We start from the raw sequence: 13,771 nt of genomic DNA on the forward strand, positions 1-13,771 counted from the left end.
CTGTTATACATATACCACACGCTTTATTTTATTTGTTATCTCTTCATTAATTTTTCTTTTTTTCTTTTTTCTTTTTTTCTTTTTTCTTTTTTTCTTTTTTCATTTTTTCATTTTTCATTTTTTCATTTTTCATTTTTTCATTTTTTCATTTTTTCATTTTTCATTTTTCATTTTTCATTTTGTTTTAATTCCTGTGTTTTCCTGAGTAGGTCCATGTGGGAAGTTGAGGTCCAGAGTGTGAGTGGGGGGAGAGGAGAAGAGAAGAAGAGTTTTGCTTCCGACATCTCATATTTATTTACTATAACTCTCGAGCTTATTGATTCTGTCATTGTTCACTTTTCCACGAATTGTAATTAACTTGGCGCATCAATGAATCAAAGAGCAACGGAATGAATGTAATGTGGCACATGGAATATTTTTCGACTACATTTATCTAGAACAAAATAAAGAAAGATGGAACCAACCAGAATGTACTACGTAGGCAGAACAAATTCCATCCTTCGAGAATACCGCCTAGCCAACAACCAGAAGCCCGCTAGAAGCTGAAAACTCGCAGAACAGAAGAGAAGATCCAACCAACCAACCTCATCACTCGCAGCAGGGTGCTGTACTCCGTATATAATGCGCTGTTCATGGCCTCCTCCCCCCCAACAATCGCCACCTTGGGAAGTTGCCACAGTGATCGTCCCGGCTCTGGCCTTTGGGATCGCCCACTTCCTCGCCTAGAATACCATGGCAATGGTCAAAGGAGTGCTAGAACCGACTTTTTACTGGCAAAGAAGGAGTTTAGCTCTTTGTAGTTGAGGTGTGTACGGAGTAGAGGGATATTCATGCGTCTTTTTGCCGACCGATTTATTTATTGGTCTTGGGCAAGAAGATCCGAGGATTGCGATTGGATTTCCCCCTGTCCGCCCCCCCCCGGTCGCGAATTCTTGCTGATTCTGCTAGTAGTAAGTATGGGAGGTTTGGGAGTTTAAAGTGTTTCGATTTCTGTGTGGCGGCCCGCGGATTCCGATCGATTGTAGGTCCCAAGAGGAAGTAATCTGTATTTGATTGATTAATGGTGTATTATTATAGGGTATTTAAATAGATCTTGGTATAAATACCCCCATCTGTGTCAGTGTCAGTGTCGAGGAACAGGACTGTCTATACGGAGTACTATATATTGGTAGTTAGATATTTAGTTTAAATATCCTAGACTCGCCGCTATGGATATTTTAGTTGCTAAAGACAACAGTTATTCATTTCGGCTGAAGTTGACTTGACGACCGCGACAACAACGGAACCTCCTGTAGACACATTAATAATTGCCGCTCCAATTCCTCCCTCTCCATGACAATTCTATTCTAAACAACCGCCTCTTCCAGCGAGCTGACCCCGACCCTCTCATCATATCATCTAGGGAAGAAGAATAACTACAGAACAAAATCCACTTCGCCTCCCCCCTCAAACGCTAAATCCCCAGACTAGACTCCTACGTACGTCACGCTGAGCCCAACCGAACCTCCCGTCGTCCTCACCTCTTCTACTTCGCAATCAGCCAAAAAAGAGTCACCGTCTTATCCTCGTTCCCCATGTTATCTAGCCCCTGAGCTCCTGTTGCGGACAACGGAAGGAAAGGGAAAAAATACTATCACCCGCTTACATACCACTATATATCCTCTCTCCTCCGCGCCCCGGAACAGACCCCCCTGCTCCGCTCAATCACACCCCCCTCGAGGAGCAACCAACTGCTGCAACTGTCTTTAAGAAACCTTAAAATAAATCCCGCATGCGGGGAAAATACTGCAACCGGAAAACGCGCGACAAAGCCAAGACGAGACGAGACGAGTTACCGGCTAACTTTCGATCTCGTTCTGTTTTACTCTCCGGAGTTCCAATATAAACAAACTAACCATTGTTGATAACTAAAATAAAGAATCTCTCCAGAAGGGAGAACAACAGCGCAGGAAAGAGCCCCCTAGCGCGTGACCCGCATGCCTCGCAAGGCGGGTTGAGGACAGGAACAGGAAGGATATCGTGATATACAAACAATAAACACCCAAGGGGGGGGGTTGCGAGTGAGGGATAGAAACGTCCTTGTAAGATTCCTCCTGCGCTGACAGGTGGGATATGATATTGGGCAAAACAGAGGAGGGTGGATTCGTGTTCTCGCCTCCAGGAGTTACTCATTGGGATATCAGGAGAGAGCCAAAAACGCTGGAACGGGCTTCCATTGCCCATTCGATTCCTTTTTTCTTTTTTAAAATCCCGCACTATGCGCAGTGGACGGTGACTGAATCGTCAGAAAGGAAAAGAGAAAGACGAGAAAAGGAAACCACGAGAAACAGAGGCTTGATGCTTATGTGATCTGTCCGAGTTGGTCGAGCTCACGGCAAACACTCCCCAACCCGCACCCCGCCGCGCGCAATGCATCGTAATGGCGGTCAGGGGCGGAGAGCGAGACGGGATCAGAGTTCGGAGGCACAGCGGAAGAGTTCGTTTCATGTTATTGTGCTGGTGAGTTAGCCTGGTTTTTTTTATTTATTTTGTTCTATTCTATTTACTTACTTTATTTTACTTTACTTTATTTTATTTTGTCTTTTGTCTTTTGTCTGGTCTGCGCGGAGACAATAATGCACTCTGGTGAATTTGTTTTGATATTTCTTCGTAAGGAAAACCACCCTTTATCAATTCCAGTTTCAACTGTTGAACTTACTGCTGTTCGTTCACCCTCTCACACCTCCTATTCTGTTTTTCTCTTACCTGGCTGAGTATGTGGTTTATCTTCATTCCCCTTCAATTAGTTTTCTTTGGCCGATACATATTACATAGAACGACACTGATTGTATCCCGGCATGTAGGGTTCCTCAGGCGGGCCACGAGAAGACATTGTTTCAGCACTACTAGTTCGTTCGACAGCTACAAACTGGTCGGCAGGCTCTGTTATAGCCATAGATGCAGGAACGCTTTTAGGAGGAATCATTCGAGCTCTAGAGAATTCCAGCTCCGCCAAAGATGAGAAATCGACAGATGTTAAATTACGCATGACTGAGGGACCTTTTGCAGGGCTTGAACTTCCAAATACTACCACCGGAGCCAATGCAGCCTATATCTTCCGCGAAATCATTTCATCCGTATTTATCACGCATCCTCATCTGGACCATCTCGCCGGTCTAGCCATGAATACCCCATTGGTGGAAGCCCAGTCAAATCCCAAAATTGTCGCTGCCCTCCCGCCAACTATTGCTGCGATCAAGAATCACATTTTTAATGACATTACGTGGCCGAACCTGTCTGATGAAGATGGTGGGGCCGGTCTGATCACTTACCATCGGCTAGTTGATGGAGGGAATCCCAGACTGGGTCGTGCGGAGGGTCGTGGCTATATTAGGGCATGCGAGGGGATACTTGCTAAGTGTTTAAGTGTTAGCCATGGACGTTGTGCGCAGCGGTATCATCCAGAAACAAGCCAATATCATCGAGCTGAAAGTACAGTATTCACTACGGAGTCTGGATGCCTTCCTTCAAGGAGAGTCTCGATAGACACGCAGGATCTGGCGTAAGTTTTCCAGTCTCATTCGGGCCGGAGTAAAAGGACATGACAACATGCTAAAATAAAATCATCTCTTTCTAGTCGATCATACACTCCCAATCATCAAGCGCCGTGTGCGGTTAGCTCTAGCGGTAAAGCCAGCTCTCTGGCAAGCGTAGAAAGCTCAGCCTTCTTCCTCCGCGACGACTATTCGGGAGCAGAAATCATCGTCTTCGGCGACATTGAACCGGACAGCATATCCCTCGATCCCCGAAATGAGAAAGTATGGGAAATCGCCGCCCCCAAGGTCGCCAACGGCTCCCTCCGCGCCATCTTCATCGAATGCTCCTACATGGACTGCGTCGAAGACAGTTCTCTATACGGTCATCTATGCCCACGCCATCTCATCGCTGAACTCCAAGTCCTCGCTGCCAAAGTATCGAGAGCCACAGACCCCGAATTCAGCGACACGGCTTCACGAAAGCGCAAGCACGCTACCGCCTCCGACCCGATATTGAATGAACCTACCAGCCCTAAAAGCACCCCGCCCCGATCACAAAGTCGACGGACAAGCTCCTCATCCCGCTCTAAGTGGCGAACCACTCGCTTTTCCGGCTCCCGTCATCATGCACCCGCTGAAGCAGTGAAACCAGACGATGCACAGCCTACCACACCACCCGGATCCGGCACCCCGATGGGCGACGACGACGACGATGATGACCACGATGACCATGCTTACGACGAGAATGGCTATGATGCTAATGATGAAGTTGGCGTAGAGAAGAGCAGAGATACGCCAGAGATAAGCTCACACCACAAACCTGCGAAGCGCACGAGATCCGCCATGGACAGAGGTCGGAAACCGCTAGCCGGGCTGCGGGTTTATATCATCCATGTTAAGGATTCGCTTACTGATGGTCTATCGCCGCGGGAGGTGATACTGGATGAGCTGCGGGCGCATAATGAGGATGCCGCGTTGGGTTGTGAGTTTTATGCGCCGTTGTCTGGGGAGGAGGTTTTTATTTGATTTTCTTTTGGGGGTCATTTTAGGTTGTTTGAATTTTTTGGTGACTGTTTTGGGGGTTCTTTTCAGGGGTTCGTTTTTTTCCGTCCCTTTTATGTCCTTTGTTTGAAAAAGAGACAAAGACCTGCGCTCGGTTTATAAAATTTGAGGGAGAATTGGATGGACTATTTGGGTTACGTTTTGATTCTACATGCAAACAATCCTTTTGTTGTCAGTTGACTTGGATATATCCCCAGCAGCGCATGGGTCGTTCTTTTTCTTTTTCTTTTTCTTTTTCTTTTTCTTTTTTTTCTTTTTTTTTCCTTATGCCTTTTCTTCCCTCTAGTTTCAGGGGAACAGGAAACTCTCGGATTTTGATGTTCCTTTATGGTGTTGGCTAATGTGTCTCCGATTTTAACGCCCAGGATATGAAATGGATATTTTTCTTGTTTGTTTCTATTTTCTTAGAGAGGGTCAAACTTTGGGTTCCCCTGTGGGCTAACCACCGATATGGACTCTGTGTATTTGATGATCACAGGCTTTCTTGCCCGGGGGCTCCTTTTTATACTTGCTTTCTCCATTATTCTTTTTGATAACGTCGGCCCATTGGTGCGAATCGGGATAGCACTTTTTGGCAGTTAGTTGTTCCCTTTTTGGGACATTTCCCGCCCTATCTGTATTTTTAGAGTGCCTGCATACTCATCCCCCAAATTTCATCTCATGGGAACTAAGCAAAATGGGAAAGGAAAGCAATTGCTATTAACATACTATTTAACTTTGGGTTTATTACTGTACATTTAAAACTGGGCGACGACCATATCTATACAATCCCCCTTGAATAACATACACACACACACACACACACACACACACCCCGTCAGCCAAACTCCACGTAGCAACACGAAGGATAGCTAAGACCATAGCGAATTAAGAGCAGGCGAAGCGGCCTCCTGTCCCCCAGAGCCACGAGCGACCTCAATGACATCAACCCACTTCCCACCTTTCTCAACATCCGGAACCTTTACAACACCCTTGCTTCCAGCCGCCGTCTCAGCAGCAGCAGCAGCAGCAGCAGCAGCGTCGCCACCACCCTCAGGACTCAACACAGACATTCCCTCCCCATCCCTCGCCCACTCAATCAGCATCTCCTCACTCCCCCACTCGCCCATCCCCATAAGACCCACAGGAACACCGGGTCCCTCAACCAGGCCCATGGGCCTCGAAAGAGCCGGACAGCCCGTAAAGTTCGCGAGGAACACATACTCCATCGCGCGCAGGCTGGAGTTCTCATCGCTAACGCCCGACACGAGGTCCGCGTCGCCCTTGGATATTTTCCAGCCGGGCATCGGGGTCGTGGGCGTCGCGATGATCAGGCCCGGGTGTTTCTGGTACAGATGCGCGAGGTGGGACATGAGGAGGTTGCGCATGCGTTGGGCGGCGAGGAAGTCGCGGGCGGCCGCCTGGTTGCTGCCGATGGAGACGAGGACTTTGTTCTGGGGGGTTAGTTGGCGGATTTGCTCGGGGGTGATTGTTGAGGAGATCTCGGCGAGGATGGTGAGGGCGTGGGCTTTTTGGCCTTCGGGGAGGAAGGGGATGGAGATGTCGAGGACAGTGTAGTTTTGGTGGTCGCGGTAGTAGTCGATGGCGTTGTTGAAGAGGCTGAGGACGGCTGGGTCGGCGCGGTTGACCCAGTCGCGGAAAATGCCGATTACCTTGGGCCGGGAGGCTAGGGTGTCGCTGGATGGGATGGTGGAGAGGGGATCTGGGAAGGAGGAAGATGGCATTGATTCCGGATCGGGGCTAGCCATGATTCGGTACGATAATGCTAAGTCGTCGAGGCTGGAGGTCATCGTTCCGAAAACGCCGGTGGTCGTGGCTATTCCACAGGTCGGGTGTCCAGAGACTCGGCCATGGGAGGTTTTAATGCCATAGATGCCGCAGAAGCCAGCCGGGACACGGACTGAGCCACCACCGTCGGCTCCCAGGGCAATGGGTACCAGGCCAGCGCCAACAACATATCCAGAGCCTCCTGAAGAGCCGCCGGTATAGTAGTCTTTGTTGTGGGGATTTCTCGGGGTCCCTGTAAAGGGATTGTTGTTCGTGGTGCCTAGAAAAGAATTAATCAGTCAGTTTCGGGATTGGTAGGAAAGCGGTCAAACTGCGATATCACAGATAAATCTAGCAAAATTAAGAATTGGAAATATAAGGGGAAATGTATATCTTACCAAGACCCAATTCATGCATGCTAGTCTTCCCGACAACAATTGCCCCGGCCTCCTCCCACTTCTTAACACACCACGCCGTCCGGTTCGTCTTCCCCGTGAAATCTAACCGACTCCCTAACGTCCGCTTGTAGCCCTCGAGGTCTACTTCATCCTTAACTGCGACAGGCACCCCATCCAAGGGACCTAACGGCTTCCCAGTCTTGTACCTCTCCGTCGAGGCTGCAGCCGCAGCACGGATGATATCAATCTTAGACTCAAGGAAGGCAAGAGAATGCTCGCCGGGCGGGTTCACATCACGGCGAATGAGAGGAAAAAGCGCTTCCACGACCGCCGTGGGTGTCAGGTCGCCGGACAGATACAGCGCATGGTAGTCGGCTGAGGTGTAGTAGCCCTGGCCATCTCGCTTCTGGGTTGGCAGGGGAAGGCTCGATTGATGGGCTGTAGAAGAATCCGCGATAGGGGTGACGGTAGGGTCATATCGGGGTGGATAGTCTTTCAGGGCGGGGAGTTCGCGCACGACGTTGAAACCTGCATTGCGCCAGAGATAAGCTTGGAGGGCATTTGAGGAGCAGACCCTATCCAAGGAAAAATGAACTTTAGAATTAGCTTTATTTTTTTTATTTTTTTTTATTTTTTTTAAGAACACGAGAGGAAAAGGGGAGATAGGCATAATTATTAGAGAGTCGGGAATTACTAACAATGAGGCGCCTAGCTCCAGCAAGCGGCCCCGGAGTATGGGGTTCGACGCCGGGGGATACTTCAAGGGGACGTCGGGCCCTTCGCGGGGAATGGGGTAATCGTGGAATCGATGGGATGTTTCCGATGTTCCAGCCATGTTTGTAGAGCTATTTAGTAACTATGTTTCTCTGCCTAGTGAGTGGGTGAGGAGGGACTAGTAGTACTGTACGGAGTACGGAGTAACTACTGGAAAATGTGTCTCCCGTCGGCCGTTGCTCTTATATACGCAATAATAGATGTTGTTCTGTGGTTGGTTCTGCCGAGGTTCCCCTGAAGCGGGCCAGACCAGGCTAGTTGAAAGACGCTGATTGGTTGATAATAAGCTCAAGGGATGCGCCGCCGCCACCTAGTATGATGGCATAAAATGCGATGAGGCAACTGACGTTCACTACTTTTTGTTTATGGAGTGGGGAAATAAATATAGGGCATTGCTCGTAAATAGTGGTTTGTAGAGTAGACGTTAGAGATAATTGACGGCTTGAACGATAACAAACCAAATAATTATGATAACCTATATCGCGTATTATACAATTGAAATAAACCGACTATCCCAAAATTATTACTCTGCTTCATAATTTCAACTTCAAATTCCATTCGTCCATGGCCAGCGCCGCGCCCGTTAAGACAATAGCATATCCAACCAATACAGCCATTGCAGTACTCTTGTCCGCATCCAAAGTATTCATCCCCATATTAACCGCGCCAGTAAGGAGATTTGCAATCAAGAAAATCGCTAAACCATTGCCGTTGAACGCACGCATGATCCTGCTTGTCGCAAACCGACTTCGCTCCTCCTCGCTCGCCTTGTCAGTCGCCTTGTACACTGACGGGAAGAATAACGTCTCAACAAGGCAGAAAAGGAAGAGCTGCGAGTTGTTGAATGCCGCTACCCAAAAGACATATGGTAAATTTGCCAGCCGACGCGAAACGGGTATGCCTCCGCCATACCCAAACATGTGGAGGGAATTGAAGGAGAATAATGCAGTCCAGATAATGGACCAGATTGCCTGGCGGATAAGTAGGGACTTTCGTGCTTGGTAAGGCGTCTTGGAGGGGGAGGAGGAGGTTTCTCGGGGCATGACTCTTAAACCCGTAGCGCGTCCGGCGAGGAAGATTGCTAGGTAACCCAAAAGTGAAAATACCCCCTCGCGGTTCTTCGAAAGAAGAGACGGACCTCGAGGCGATACTAGAATGTACTTTTTTAGATCCGTCGACTCGAGCGTAACTTGATATGCAATGGCAACCAGTATAGATAGCGCCTCGTAGGACGGAATAATTGCCGTTAACGAATGGAAAATCTCCACGAAGGGACCCAAGAACGCCAGCGTGAAGAAAAAATTCCAATGAACGCCATATTCCGTCACATGTTCTGCATAATCTAGCCCCTTTACGCTGTAGAGTCGGATCATGCCAAGGACAAAGAGCGGGATAGTGTGGCGGGCCGAACCGAGGAGCCTTTTGGGCAGTGATCCACTACTGCACGAGGATGCACTCTGGCTCTTGAGGATGGACCGAGTCGATACCACACCCCCGGAGAAGACAAACGATCCAACACCCAGGTCCATAAGCGAGGTGCCCCAGTTTTCTACTTTGGCAAATCGCCGGGGGAAGATGCCGAAGTCGACAGCAAGGATGGCCATGCATGTTGCTATCATCATGGCGCCGCGGTATGTGGTGAGGAACGGGCGGATTGGAACGGGATCTAGTGTATTTGAAGCCGTTTTCGGATCTTTCCCAGCATTTTCTGAAGGCTTTAAGGATGTAGGTGGGGGTTTGGCTTTTTGCGCCGGTTGGCTTCGTTTTGGGCCCAAGAGTAATAAAATCGCGGGTGAGATGAGGAGGACGTTGAGGATGAGGGGATTGGACGAATAAAGAGTTGAGGCAAAGAGGATTGCCGCGACATTGAGGAGGAAGTCCACGATTAATGATGCGGGTAAATAGGGGGTGAAGAAAGACTTGCGGGATTGGAGAGAGGACCAGAGGAGTACTGCGGCCTAGGTAAGAACGGTTGAATGTTAGCTCTTCAATTTTGGATAGTCAAGAGCAAAATCTCATTCACAATCTCTAGCTTACCGGTGCAACGAGCGTTACGGCATTAATCTCTAATATACTGCCGCCGGATAGGTTAGACACGAAGGCCTCCTTTCGGTCCTTGTAGGACTGTGGTGGTGCCTGCGGCATTGTTGTCCCCTCGTTGGAATGTGAATCACCTTGTCGGTGTCATGTGTAATCAAAATTGAAATGGCATTGTATAGCTTGTGGCACACAGCTCACAGTTATATAGAGCGCTTGCGGTAGAAGGACATGTATGCTGTTGTCAGAAAATGCCACGTTATCGTTGTTGATATCTATAAAAGGACACGATGTTGAAAACGCGCGGATAACTTTTTTTTGGCGCTGACATCAATGCCAAGACATCGCGGCTAAACATCTAATAACAAGGGGGTTTTCAAGAATAACTTTACATTAGGTTACTTTTTGCAAATTTCTTGCCTGTGCTCTAGATTGGGATATATATATAACCCGACCGCGGTGCAAGGACAGCTTCAGCAAAATTTGTACTATACATACATACAAATCCCCATCTCAGAAGATATATGGCGATGTAGACGGCCGGCGAGTTCCTGAAGCTGTCCAAACTGGCCGCGAATGCCAGTTCGCTTCGTCGCTCTGTGGGCAGTGATTTGCTAGTCGAGGGATGATCTCAATAATCCTTGACAATAATGAGTCTGAGGGGGAGAGGGGTAGCGTGCCTGCATTCAGATATCTACCCGATATCCCCAACTCTTATAAGGAGCTACCTCGAACCCTTTATAAACCCTTTATACCCTTCTTTCCACTACCAGATGAACAAAAAGGAAACGTCCAGTTAAAAGCGAGAAAAGGTGTGAAGAAAATAAACCCAGCGAAATGCCTGAACAATCTCCTCAACGTTTCATAACCACACATGATGCCTCAGGTGCCTCAGTCTTCGATGCTTCCATCCCCACCACTGTCCCGGATGCGGAATACCCAGGCGGTCTGAGCATTTTCAAGCCCAATATGCAACCGAAGGCTTTCCCACATCCCTCTGCGCAAACACCGATCTCCAAATCTACAGCAACCGCCTCGCCAACCCAGGAGGGATCGTTATTAACAACGGTACGGTCATGCGAACCATAGTTACCAAACCGGGCGCGCAGTCTCACATGCATCGTACATTGAACGTTGATACCGGAATGGTAATTGAGGGGAGCCTTGAACTATTGCTAGACTCGGGCGAGTCCAGGGTCTTGAGAAAGGGGGATGTCTTGGTGCAGAGGGCGACGATGCATAGGTTGAAGAACATGAGCTCGACGGAACCCGTTACCATGGTGGTTTTTATCCAGCCATGCGCCCTGTTGGAAGCAAGGGATCTCACGGCTGCATCGTCGATGTCGTCAATGGCTTCTGCAGCAGCCGCTGACAAGGCTGGGGCTCCGAAGAAAGCTTGAAGTTGTGATAAAGGTGGGAAATGCTCTGTTGATCTGGTGGTTTGGTTGATTTGGGCCTTTTCTTTGAGACAGAAAGGGTAAGGCCTGAAGCTGTTCGCCCATGACACCTTTAACCTTCACTGGAGACTTCTATGGTTGAGCTGTTCTTGGTGCGCGCGCGTGTTTATCACAAGGACGGTTGCTTTGTGAAAATAAATATAATTGAGGTAAGTTCGTTTGGTTTTATATATTGCTATTTTCTACCTTCTCTCTCTTTCTAACGTCATTAGGATCTCCTATAAAAATTTGAAAGGAGTGATCCATGGATGCGGCTATCAATATAAAGTTTCCCCCGGCCCCTTTTCCCCGATCCACTATTCCTTCGTATCCTATGACCAGATGAGCTAATGCATCACGCACCAGAATGCGGGTCAACGAAACACCCGTTAGGAGTCCATAATGTGTTCCTGGACCCCAATAGAGCCGAGAAACTTTTAAAAGTAATATAATGTGATGAGCATCGCGATCGAAGCAGAAGAAAACTCGCCGGGTTTAGGATGCCACGCGGAAAGAGCAGCAGGATGATGGGAGAGGGACTCCAAATCATATTTCATTCACGCTGTGTCCCTGGAGATGTAAAAATATACGTGGAAAAGGAGAGAAATAAATTATAAGTCACCGAAAAGGGGTTGGGTGGTTGCTACCGTTTTTGATAACAGTCCTACCGGGCACTTGTTGCATATAGATTGATATAGATACCTGTTTACGCATATATTCGCTGATAGCCTGGAAATAATTTGGCAAGGGAAGCTTTTTGTTTTGATCCCATCGTCCCGGAGATGAAAATTTAAAATGTTTTGTTTTCTTGTCTCTTCTACCACAGACGTATTTACACACATATAATCTGTATATATATTTACAAACATGAAACCTCCATCCAAATGGCGCCCTATTGCGTTCTTCAATTTTTTAATTTTTAATTTTTAATTTTTTTTCCCTTTGTCTCTTGTCTTTTTTTTTTCTCATGCGTTAATTATTTATTGCGTATACTGCTTCTGCAGCATCTTCGCAATTGTCTGAAGCTGGATATTGCTCGTTCCCTCGTAGATAGCTCCAATCTTGGAATCTCTGAACATCTTCTCAGCAATGCCCTCACGGACAAAGCCCATGCCGCCCATCCACTCGACCGCGGAGCCCGCGACGCGCCCAGCAACCTGCGACGCGTAGAGTTTGGCCATAGCGGCGTCTTGCACGAAGTCTTGGCCGGCTTCCTTCTTGCGAGCGGCGTTGTAGACGAGAGCACGGGCAGCGGCAATCTCAGTATACGCCTGTGCGACTTGGTGTTGCATGCCTTGGAATTCACCGATCAGCTGACCGAATTGGCGGCGGTCGTTCCAGATATAACTATTTTTTCATAGTCAGTTATTTGGTTCATTTAATTACCCTCCCAGGAGATTGATAGGTGGCTAAGACTCTGAAACAGAAAATAAAGAAAGACGTGAAAACGTACTTGGCAGCGTTCTCCCAGGCGCCGAGGGCGAGACCAGTCATTTGAGCTGCGATACCAATTCGCCCCTCGTTCAGAAGGTTAATGGCATATTTGTAGCCCTGGCCTTCCTCACCCAGGAGATTCTCCTTGGGGATCTCCACATCATCAAAGTTGAGGACACAGGTGCTGCTGGCGCGGATGCCGAGCTTCTTCTCCTTCTTCGCGATGCTGAATCCTGGCGTGCCCTTCTCCACAATAAACGCAGTGATTCCTTTGTATCCCTTGCTAAGGTCAATATTGGCGAACACAATGAAGAATCCAGCCTCCATGGAGTTGGTGATCCACATTTTTGAGCCATTGATCTTATATCCAGACTCGGTTTTTACGGCCTTGGTTTGCAGGGCGAAAGCATCGGATCCAGAGACGGGCTCGGACAAGCAAAATGATCCAACAGTATTCGTGGCAAGCTTTGGCAGCCACTTTCTCTTCCCCTCTGCATCGGCAAATTTGAGAACGGCGGTGTTCACGAGTGTGTTATGGACGTCACACATAACACTGACACTGGGGTCGACACGGGCCAGTTCCTCAATTCCAACAATGGCGGCCGTGAAGTTCATGCCGGCTCCGCCATATTCTTCCGGGATTTCCACACCCATCAATCCCTGTTCAAAGAGCTGCTCGACAATGGCGGGGTCCATGGTTTCGGCTTCGTCCATTTCGCGGACCTTGGGTCCAATCTGTTCTTGGGAGAACTTGGCTACGGATTCAGCCATCATGGCCTCGGTCTCGGATAAGTGAGTGATAGGAGTAGGGGTGAGAGAAGTAAGGTCGACATCGCGGCGGCGGGGAGTTGCAGAGAACGAGCGGGTGCTGCAAGATATTTCCAAAAGATATTAGGGTCCATTGGGCTGGATATACATATGATTTCTACCAGAGGATAAATGAAAAAGATTGAATTCTCCATCTTCTCCTTTTGGATTTGAGGGACAAGTAGGTATCATACCATTGAAAAGTCCTTGAGGGCACAGTCTTTCGCGCTGTGGGAAGAAGCGAAGCGATAGGCCTTTTAGCGAGCGGCCGCAGAGCTCGGGCAACTGACGCCATAGTAACGGTAATATCGACAGGGCACCCTCGTTTAGCAAATGTGAACAGCAGAGAAAGGCAATGAGAAGCAGCTCGTGGTAGGAAATCCAGTCCGGTATAGAAATTTACAAGAGAAGAAGTGTTGAACGTTGACGTTGAATATTAATTCGATGGTTGGCCCCGACACAATTCGGCGTCCAGCTCAGGGCACGTGGAGCAGCGGCTAAACCTCGGCTATTTGCGGTGGGAGATGTCACATGATCTTGA

At 48.4% G+C, this 13,771-nt stretch overlaps 5 protein-coding genes across 5 annotated transcripts; 2 read left to right on the forward strand and 3 right to left on the reverse strand.

The window, feature by feature from the left end:
• Positions 1–908: 908 nt before the first annotated feature.
• On the forward strand, positions 909–7,906 carry BDBG_08408 (3',5'-cyclic-nucleotide phosphodiesterase). The gene is made up of 3 exons (XM_002621331.2): positions 909–2,499; positions 2,844–3,541; positions 3,617–7,906. Exons 1-3 carry the CDS (start codon positions 2,410–2,412, stop codon positions 4,539–4,541), a joined length of 1,713 nt encoding a protein of 570 aa, XP_002621377.1. The 5' UTR covers positions 909–2,409; the 3' UTR covers positions 4,542–7,906.
• Positions 5,034–7,704, reverse strand: BDBG_08409 (amidase). The gene is made up of 3 exons (XM_002621332.2): positions 7,441–7,704; positions 6,743–7,317; positions 5,034–6,624 (listed from the first exon to the last, which is right to left on the reverse strand). The coding sequence occupies exons 1-3, from the start codon at positions 7,575–7,577 to the stop codon at positions 5,429–5,431; spliced, it is 1,908 nt and encodes a 635-aa protein (XP_002621378.1). The 5' UTR covers positions 7,578–7,704; the 3' UTR covers positions 5,034–5,428.
• BDBG_08410 (GPI-anchored wall transfer protein 1) lies at positions 7,771–11,292 on the reverse strand. The gene is made up of 2 exons (XM_002621333.2): positions 9,554–11,292; positions 7,771–9,474 (listed from the first exon to the last, which is right to left on the reverse strand). Exons 1-2 carry the CDS (start codon positions 9,659–9,661, stop codon positions 8,050–8,052), a joined length of 1,533 nt encoding a protein of 510 aa, XP_002621379.1. The 5' UTR covers positions 9,662–11,292; the 3' UTR covers positions 7,771–8,049.
• BDBG_08411 (cupin domain-containing protein) lies at positions 10,391–10,953 on the forward strand (the record flags this gene model as incomplete). The annotated part of the gene is made up of 2 exons (XM_002621334.1): positions 10,391–10,621; positions 10,663–10,953. 2 exons carry the CDS (start codon positions 10,391–10,393, stop codon positions 10,951–10,953), a joined length of 522 nt encoding a protein of 173 aa, XP_002621380.1.
• A 451-nt stretch (positions 11,293–11,743) lies between the features above and the next one.
• On the reverse strand, positions 11,744–13,525 carry BDBG_08412 (acyl-CoA dehydrogenase; the record flags this gene model as incomplete). The annotated part of the gene is made up of 3 exons (XM_002621335.2): positions 11,744–12,336; positions 12,443–13,291; positions 13,425–13,525. The coding sequence occupies 3 exons, from the start codon at positions 13,523–13,525 to the stop codon at positions 11,970–11,972; spliced, it is 1,317 nt and encodes a 438-aa protein (XP_002621381.1). The 3' UTR covers positions 11,744–11,969.
• Positions 13,526–13,771: the final 246 nt, after the last annotated feature.

This window comes from Blastomyces gilchristii (genome assembly GCF_000003855.2).
Source record: "Blastomyces gilchristii SLH14081 genomic scaffold supercont1.23, whole genome shotgun sequence".
Taxonomy (NCBI): Eukaryota; Fungi; Ascomycota; class Eurotiomycetes; order Onygenales; family Ajellomycetaceae; genus Blastomyces; species Blastomyces gilchristii.

Bases quoted from the DNA above. Each gene is read 5' to 3' on its own strand.
- BDBG_08409 (XM_002621332.2), bottom strand. From the start codon at position 7,577: ATGGCTGGAACATCGGAAACATCCCATCGATTCCACGATTACCCCATT. The intron at 7,318-7,440 runs GTTAGTAATTCC...TTCCTTGGATAG, and splicing joins CTGGAGCTAGGCGCCTCATT to GGTCTGCTCCTCAAATGCCC. The intron at 6,625-6,742 runs GTAAGATATACA...ATTCTTTTCTAG, and splicing joins CATGCATGAATTGGGTCTTG to GCACCACGAACAACAATCCC.
- BDBG_08408 (XM_002621331.2), top strand. From the start codon at position 2,410: ATGCATCGTAATGGCGGTCAGGGGCGGAGAGCGAGACGGGATCAGAGT. The intron at 2,500-2,843 runs GTGAGTTAGCCT...CCCGGCATGTAG, and splicing joins CGTTTCATGTTATTGTGCTG to GGTTCCTCAGGCGGGCCACG. The intron at 3,542-3,616 runs GTAAGTTTTCCA...ATCTCTTTCTAG, and splicing joins ATAGACACGCAGGATCTGGC to TCGATCATACACTCCCAATC.
- BDBG_08410 (XM_002621333.2), bottom strand. From the start codon at position 9,661: ATGCCGCAGGCACCACCACAGTCCTACAAGGACCGAAAGGAGGCCTTC. The intron at 9,475-9,553 runs GTAAGCTAGAGA...GTTCTTACCTAG, and splicing joins CCGTAACGCTCGTTGCACCG to GCCGCAGTACTCCTCTGGTC.